The sequence below is a fragment of the Adiantum capillus-veneris genome, chromosome 6, assembly GCF_014529385.1.
Source record: "Adiantum capillus-veneris isolate H3 chromosome 6, ASM1452938v2, whole genome shotgun sequence".
Taxonomy (NCBI): Eukaryota; Viridiplantae; Streptophyta; class Polypodiopsida; order Polypodiales; family Pteridaceae; genus Adiantum; species Adiantum capillus-veneris.
Genome location: NC_140936.1, coordinates 117,906,164 through 117,915,141, shown reverse-complemented (window position 1 = coordinate 117,915,141; position 8,978 = coordinate 117,906,164). Strand labels below are relative to the sequence as shown.

At 42.3% G+C, this 8,978-nt stretch overlaps 1 protein-coding gene across 1 annotated transcript; it reads left to right on the top strand.

Annotated features, from left to right (window-relative positions):
- The first annotated feature begins 7,088 nt into the window (after nt 1–7,088).
- LOC147456142 (expansin-A1-like) lies at nt 7,089–8,701 on the top strand. The gene is made up of 2 exons (XM_086514713.1): nt 7,089–7,488; nt 7,580–8,701. The coding sequence occupies exons 1-2, from the start codon at nt 7,308–7,310 to the stop codon at nt 8,203–8,205; spliced, it is 807 nt and encodes a 268-aa protein (XP_086370839.1). The 5' UTR covers nt 7,089–7,307; the 3' UTR covers nt 8,206–8,701.
- The last annotated feature ends 277 nt before the right edge of the window (nt 8,702–8,978 follow it).

Below are 8,978 nucleotides of genomic sequence, written 5' to 3'. Positions count from 1 at the left end.
CTCATTTTCAAGACTTGGCTAATATTATCGATTATCATAATGTGTGAAAGCCACAAGCTTGCACTTTAGATAAATCGATATAATGTAATGTGAAGTGATTTGATTTATATGTGTTGTTTTTTATAAGTGATTAAGAAAAATCGATTATTGCAATCTGTGAAAGAAAATTATAAGTGATTAAGAAAAATTGATTATTGCAATATGTGAAAGCAACAAGCTTGCATTTTAGATAAATCGATGTAGTAGGAATATGTGAACACAATATGATCAAAACATTTTGATTTAAATCATTATGTCTTTTTTTATTTGGAATGATGTGCGCTATAACATATGCCCGGTATTATCGCTCACATTACCGCAAAAAAACAAACAAATTTGTAATATGAAATTTCTCGTATGCGGAAAAGACTGTGGCAACGGTTGCGATAATGGTCTAGTGGTAACAGACGCGGTAATGCCTGCGGCTATATTTCCGCGCCTATTACTACGTGCTTTACTACAAATATATCCGCAACAGTTACCGCGTGGATGTTATCGCCAGCATTACCGCAGATGGGTTTATTATAAAAAACAGATGACCGTTTGGATTGTCCTTTGCAGGACCATCCAAAAGGCCATCTATTTTTTTATTTATTTAAGATATTTTACAAAATTATTATTGATTACAACAAAATATCACAGTTGGACAATACATTGAGTCAAAAAAAGATTGATAATTTTATTTACATAAGTGGAATTACAATTGGGGGAGGTATTGAGCCAAAAAATGATAGGTATTACATTTACATAAAGGGCAAAAAAAGCCCGCGTGTACAAAATAGAGTATGTTCATGTGGGATAGGGCAAACGGGGCCCGCGTATACAAAATAGAGGATGCTCATGGGGGAGATGGCGGCATTTCGCATGGAACTCCTTGACTCTGCAAAACCAGAAAAAGAAACAATTAACACTTTGTTATTTAATATTTGATATAAAATCAACAATTTGATAATTTAAATAAGATTAAACTTACATGTTGCAGACTTCTGCACACATTTTTGAACTCCTCTCGAGAGATCATTTGATTTTCAAACAACCAACACCAAGTTTGATACTCGGTATGGTTCTCTCTATATCTCTGCACATCTCTGGGCGACTCATGGTAATGTTATACTGACAAAAAATAGCAACCAATTAATTAAATGAAAAACATTAGATTTTTTACAATAAAACTAATATTTTTACTTACATATTTGTCTTTCCAAGCCGTTTTTTCCTCCCTAACCATAATGTGTAGGAGTCTGATGGGATCTGGCCTCAACTTGACGCTTATACATCCTCGCACCCGTTGCCCTTTCGTCCTCTTTCTCTTCCATAGCTGTCTCCCACTCCACATCATGGACATTTCCTGGCCGATAGCTATGCTCTAGAGACTCCATTGTCTTCTTTGCAGCTCTCCTCACACTAGATTTTTTGTTCTTGAGAAATGTTTTGACATGCTCTTGCAACCATTGCCTTGAGAATTGTTGCCCCTCGGGGTTGGGGAAACGCATGTGCATGGTTGTCTCTATATATGTGAGGTTGTAGGGATCTTGCTGATCAAATTTGAGAAAACAATTGATATATGTGGAGTGGATTAATTGGTTGACGTGTGTGCAGAATCTCCTACCCTGTGCTGTCCCGAGATCCCTCTATGAACCTGGTAGTATAACCCGCAAGCATCTGGTGAAGGCATGTCATGGTCCTCATCTTATGCTGGAGCAAGGAGCGGTGACTGTGGAGGATAATCTGTAGTACTTCCCCCCCTCCCAAAACAACAACTAGCTCCGCTCCCTCGTCGAGATCAACCGGCGCTAGCGCGCGAGCTGCCCTGACGCTGACTGCCATAAGAGCACCAACGTGAATCTGGGGCAGAAGGTGGGATGGGTGATGGATAGGTGGACGCCCATGGCGTCGGACCCTGTGGCATCGCACCCAACGGCGTTGGACCTTGGGGCGTTGGACCCTGTGAAGGAAAAGATGAACCTGGAGTTGTAGCTGGAAAACTCTACAGGTATGGAGCGCCACCAGTCGGAGTAGAGACCTCTGATAATCCAAAAGCTGCTAGCTGCGCCGGTGAATAGTGCTGCGTAAGGGTCTGTTGCGAAGCTAACCACTCAGCCCGAAGACGCAATGCCCTCTCCACATCTGGATCAGTCACAAGTACGGCAGCGGACCCACCAAGAGCGTCCCGAAACCAGCCGAACCCTGATGATGATTGTTGAGGCGATGGCTGTGAATGATAGGCAGAGAGAGCGTCAGGATATGACATCCCGTCTGCCATGAAATCCTCAATGCTGCGAAAGCGTGGTGTGGAAGAAGAAGACATGGTCTACATTTATTACGACAAAGATTAAACTAGGGTATAAAAATTCGAATATATGATTAAAAATTTACACATTGATTTTTTTCAAACATTGGATTTTTAACATTGGATTCTCTATAGTATCCAATGTTGAAAGAATCCAATGTGGAAAGAATCCAAGGTGTGTCTACAACCTATAAAAGAGTCTTGCAAAGCCTTGAGTGCTAATAAGATATTAGTGTGTGTATTGACTAATAAGAGATTATTGTGTTTATGATTAGTGTGACCGATTGCGCTATCACTTGGACGGCCATTGGGGCCTAATACGTCACCTACGACTTAATCATGGAGGTATGTTTATGTTTTTGTGTTGATTACTGTTTAATTTAACATAATTAGTGTTGGCTTGTGTAATTGGCTTGTGCACACACTAATTAGTGTGTGTTAACATACACTAATTAGTGTGTGCATTGGCTTGTGCACACACTAATTAGTGTGTGTTAACATACACTAATTAGTGTGTGCATTGGCTTGTGTATGTGCACACACTAATTAGTGTGTGCATTGGCTTGTGCACACACTAATTAGTGTGTGTTAACATACACTAATTAGTGTGTGCATTGACTTGTGCACACATTAATTAGTGTATGTTAACACACACTAATTAGTGTGTGCATTGGCTTGTGTAATTGGACTAATTACACACTACTTAGTGTGTGCATTGGCTTGGGTAATTGGACTAATTACACACTACTTAGTGTGTGCATTGGCCAATCCCATTGGTCAATGCACACACTAATCACACACTGAATAGTATGTGTATTGGTCAATCCAATTGACCAATGCACACACTAGTTAGTGTGCGCATTGGCCAATCACCAATTGACCAATGCACACACTAATTAGTGTGCGCATTGGCCAATCACATTGGTCAATGAACACACTAATCACACAATAAATAGTGTGTGTATTGGCCAATCCAATTGACCAATGTACACACTAATTAGTGTGCGCATTGGCCAATCACCAATTGACCAATGCAGACACTAATTAGTGTGCGCATTGGCCAATCACATTGATCAATGCACACACTAATCACACAATAAATAGTGTGTTAACACTATTTATTAACACTTTAGTGTGTGTGTTAACACACACACACTAATTAGTGTGTGCATTGGCCAATGCCATTGACGGAGGCACACACTAATCCCAAACTAATTAGTGTGTACGTTGGCCAATCCAATTGACCAATGCACACACTAATTACACACTAATTAGTGTGTGCATTGGCCAATCACATTGGTCAATGCACACACTAATCACATAGTAAATAGTGTGTGTTAACACACACTAATTAGTGTGTGCATTGGCCAATCCCATTGACCAATGCACACACTAATTAGTGTGTACATTGACCAATCATATTGGCCAATGCACAATCACATTGGCCAATGCACACACTAATTAGTGTGTGCATGGCCAATCCCAAATTTAACATATTAGGTTTTGCAAGTAATAAATTTAACAAATGTGACAAATTTAACAAGTTTAGATTTAGCAAGTAACTAATAATTAACAAATTTAGGTTTTGGTGTGTCTTTACTTACACTAATTAGTGTGTGCATTAGAATAAAGCACACACTAAATAGTGTGTGTAAAGAACACATGCACTAATTAGTGTGTAAAGAACACATGCACTATTAGTGTGTGTAATTAGTGTGTGTGTATGCATGTGTGTGTATGCGTGTGAAAAAATCAAAAAACATAATAACAAAACTTACATGGAATTGAAGAGCTTGTTGGGAGAGGGTAGGAGAGTGGAAGAGTAGAGATGGTGGAGAGTTGAAGAGTAGAGATAGAGGAAGAGCTCAAGGTTGTGAGGTTCGCGCTCTTGGCTTCTGTGGAGAAGATGATGAAATTCGAATTTTAGGGTTTTAAACTTCGCGGGGCACGCGGGTGCCCCTATTTATAAAAAAATTTAAAAATTGAATTTCCGCTCATATTACCGCGAGCATCACCGCCTGCATTACCTTGTTCATTATCGCAATTATTACCGCGGCGCAATTTCGGCCCATCCACAAAGATGGCCACGTTCTGACATTATTACTATTGATTTCCAAAATCTATTGGTACTATGTTTTTTATAAAATGTATATAAAATGAAAGTATTCTTAGTACTTTGAAAATGACATTTTTACCTAAAAGATTTGATTACCATGCATGTTAAATTTATTTATTTTTACTTTTTACTGATATTTTATTAACATTTTTTAGTAATTTCATTTTAATTAGTGTATGTAATTTATTAATGTAGGTTGCTTGGGATGATTTTGGCCCGTCCACTAAACCGGATAGATCACGGTGGTTGGCCGAGCGATTACCATGGCCATGCGTGCGGTGCAAATACGCCATTGCTCGACTTCGACGGATATGCTTGAGCCATGTAGAAGATTATGGACTATGGGACGATCCTCGCAAGCGTGCACGGATGGAAAAAAACGATCCGTGAATTGTAGCGGCTATTGACGTCACCCCTCATTGGCGTGTGGTTGGTGGAGGAGGGGAAAGGAGGGTGGAAGAGCGCATGCGCCAGGAATCCATTAGAGAGGGAGGAAGCACATCAAATCATCCAACTGCTGCTCCCTCTACGAGTGACCACATCCCATCTCCTTACGTGGATGTAGAAGACGACCATTTGCATAGAATGGTTGAGGATCTCCTTGCACGAGAGGAGGAGCATGAACCAGAGTGTGCATGCGAAGAAGCTTCCGAAAGAACGAGGAGTGAGCTACTCGATTCGGCACACACCGCACTATATGATAGATACTCTTACTCCGTTTTAAGGGCATCTCTCAAAGTCCTTAACCTTCAGGCGATGTTTGGATGGAGTAATGCTAGTGTCGACGCACTTTTGAGGTATGTATACAGATTGTGAAGGATGCTTGTGGAGTGCATAAATTAGCTTCTAATGTACTTTCTTCTTGTGATAGGTTGCTAGGAAAGATGCTGCCAGCTGGCAATCACATGACAGAGAATAGACGAAAAGCACGCGAAGTGGTGACTGCATTAGGGATGGATTATGATCGCATTCATGCTTGCGTGAACGATTGTGTGCTCTTTCGTAATGAGCATGCCGATTGTGACACATGTCCATCGTGCGGGGAGCCTAGGTTCAAAGAAGGAATGCAAAGCAACATAATTCCACGTAAAGTTTTGAGGCATTTTCTACTCATCCCTCGCATCCAACACATGTTTAGATTGAAGGGTACCGTGAAAATACACGCGGTAATACGGGCGATAAAATGCCGCTTAAACAACAAAAGGGTTTCTCTCTCCTCATTTTGAATTCCTCTCTCTTGTTTTGCGGTAATGGCCCGCGGTAAACACCACGATCTCTCATAGTGGTGGATTGATTGTCATGAGCTGATACATAGAGAATAATAGACCATCACTGCTTTAAAAAAATTGGTAATATAGATTGATTTTGACCATGAGACTGGTAGATAGAGTGTGAGTTTAATTGATGATGTACATAGATTTTTAATCATTATATTGATAGATAGACTATGCACCCTCTATGTAATCCCACTCCCTTGGGAGTAGTTTCGTGATTTTTTTCTCTAGCTAATTCTGTTTCAAAAACTATTTCGGTTATAAAAAAGTATAAAATAACAATTGTAGGCCTTTCTCGTTTGTTGTCTAAGGCCTTTTCTAGCAAGCCAACAAGAGAATGTAACCATTGGTTGAAGTCTTGAAGGAAATGTTTCTATATTAAATAGTGAAGTGACAAATGGTACTGTTGACAAATGACCCAAAATCCCTCACGATGGTATCAGTGTTAGAAAAAACCGGGGTCTAGTGTATTTTAATCGGCTAAAATTATAAAATATCGGTTAGAGTTTAAGCTTGCCTTTAAGAAAACTGACAAATTTACACGAGTTTTAGTGTAATTACCGGCAAAAGCTTCAAATTTTGACCTAAAAACCGGGAGAATTTCAAGTTTCCCCTTATTTTGATCGGTTAGGAAAATGTTTTTTTCTAGCCATGGGTGGTATAACAAAGATGACTACACAACTCTACAATGGATTGTGATTTGTAGCCTACTAAGCTACTAGCCATGGTGAAAGTTAAATTTGGGTAGGCTCCTAAATTTGGGAAGGTTTGCACCCCCTTCTTGAATCCACAACTACCTCCTAGCAAACCCTGTGCTCTAACCACTACGCCCACATGCATTCATTGAAAATATAGAGGATTTGGGTGTGTCATATAATCATATTGTAAATGCGAATGGATTCATCAATTCGGATTGTCCCTCTGTTGCCCGATCTGATGGCCCACAATCTACAAGTTCGTTGATGTTTGCCTCGAAGATTGATGTAATTTAAACTCATCCATGTGATATAGTGTTGAGCCTTGACTGTGTGGACCAGTGGGTGTCGGTGCCATATTAATGTGCTTTGTGGGCGTTCGATGGTTCTTCTTGATGATGCCCTGTTGAGACGCGGCATAGAAATAAATAGGGCAGGTATAAGCAGACGTTGACCCAGCGGCATGAAGGATGGCCTGCCGGGCCACTTGGGTGCCTTGCTCCTTCTCTCCATCAGACAACAGCCAGTAGCTGGATTGCGATAGGTCATGATGTGATGTGTAAGAGATGTGACTCTGCAGTCAGCGACCAATACGGGCCGGCCAGGCCATCACCCAACCGTATATTGCATCCGAGCATCTCCTACATGCTGACTCAGTGAGCACCCCTAGCGTACTCCTTGCTTCAGCCATTACTCGCTGCATACTAGATATGCCGCTTGCTGTCATACAGCTTCTGCTCGTACTTTCTTCCTCTCATCTATTCCTTTTATAAACGCAGTGCCTGCACTGGGATCTGCAGAGTCTAGTCTAGCTCGATTCTAGGTTCCGTTGCCATCAGCAGCTTTTTCATAAACTCTCCCTTTCCGGCCTCCAAAGCCTGCTGTCGATCTATATGGCGCCACCAACTTCTCATTGTGCTGTTCTTCATCGTCTAGTCCGTGCCCTGTTCTTCTTCGCATCAACTCAACTTACCGCTGCCTCGTACTACCACGGCGTCGGCGCCTCGCCGAAAAGCAGCTGGAGCAACGCACACGCTACTTTCTATGGTGGCAGCGATATGTCCGGCACAATGGGTACAGTAATCAACTCTCGTTCACAATAAGTTGAATATGGCGTCTGTGTGCTTTTATTGAGTCAAGTAGATCATGGTCCATATAATTGCAGGTGGAGCTTGCGGCTATGGGGACCTTTACAGTTCCGGCTATGGAACAAACACCGCCGCCCTGAGCACTGCCCTGTTCAATGCAGGGCTCAGCTGCGGTGCTTGCTTCGAGATCCGGTGCGATGCATCGGCCGACCCGCAATGGTGCATTTCTGGAGCATCGGTGACTGTCACCGCCACCAATTTGTGCCCTCCGAACAACGCCCTGTCCAACAATGCGGGCGGCTGGTGCAACCCACCTCTCCAGCACTTCGACATGGCGCAACCAGCATTTGAGAAGATTGGAGTGTACAGGGGCGGCATCGTGCCTGTGGAGTACCGTCGGGTGCCCTGTGCGAAGAAGGGCGGCATCCACTTCACCATGAATGGTCACGCCTACTTCAACCTGGTGCTCATTACGAATGTGGGAGGAGTGGGCGATGTGCACTCCGTCTCCGTGAAGGGCTCGCGCACGGGATGGCAAGCTATGACCAGAAACTGGGGCCAGAATTGGCAGAGCAACGCGCGGCTGGACGGCCAGAGCCTCTCTTTCCAGGTCACCACCAGCGACGGCGGGACCCTCACCTCCTACGATGTGGCTCCTGCGGATTGGCGCTTCGGCCAGACCTTCAGTGGCGAGCAATTCTAAGCTAATGATTTAGTGATGGCGAGCTCAATTAATATATTGACGACTAAGTGGACTGCCGCCTTCATCTGCCAATTGATTTTCATCACATCTTGTTCCATATTCTTGAGAGCGCAGTGCCGGTCTTAGGATTTGGCAATGGGCGCTGATCATGTTTGAGGATAACCAATCCTCATCCACACCCACATGGAATTCCCATAGCCATTCCAAATACAATGGTCAAATTTTCCAACCATTTCAACTTCCAATGATCGAGATTCAAAACTTACAAAAGTAGGCCATCAAAACTGACTACAAAGATGATCTAGTCTAACTCAATAGTTTTATGCATTCATCAAAACATACAAATAATTAGATGGAACGAGGAAGAATATTGCACATGCATACATTGACCAATGGGGCTTTAACAAATAACTGGCTACGCATTATTATCGTTATGCAATGTTACTACATTTGTTTTGGACGAATAGATTAAGAAAATTCCCATTTGTTGACATTCTATGCTAAATCCCAAGTGTCCTATGGACGGCTATTATTAATGGAATGGTGAGATCCCCCCTCACGATCCCCTTGGTAACCAAAAGGGGGTATGGTGAGATGCTTTAATTTTGTTTAGACGGTGAAAGTCACAAAGGAACATATTCTTACGGAGTGGCCTTCCCTCCCTTGCTCACCTCCAACAAATCTATCTCACACCTAAGAGGCATTTCACACAAGTTGGATGTGCATTCACACATAGGTGTGGGGGTCAACTATGATCATGCTTTGAAACTTCA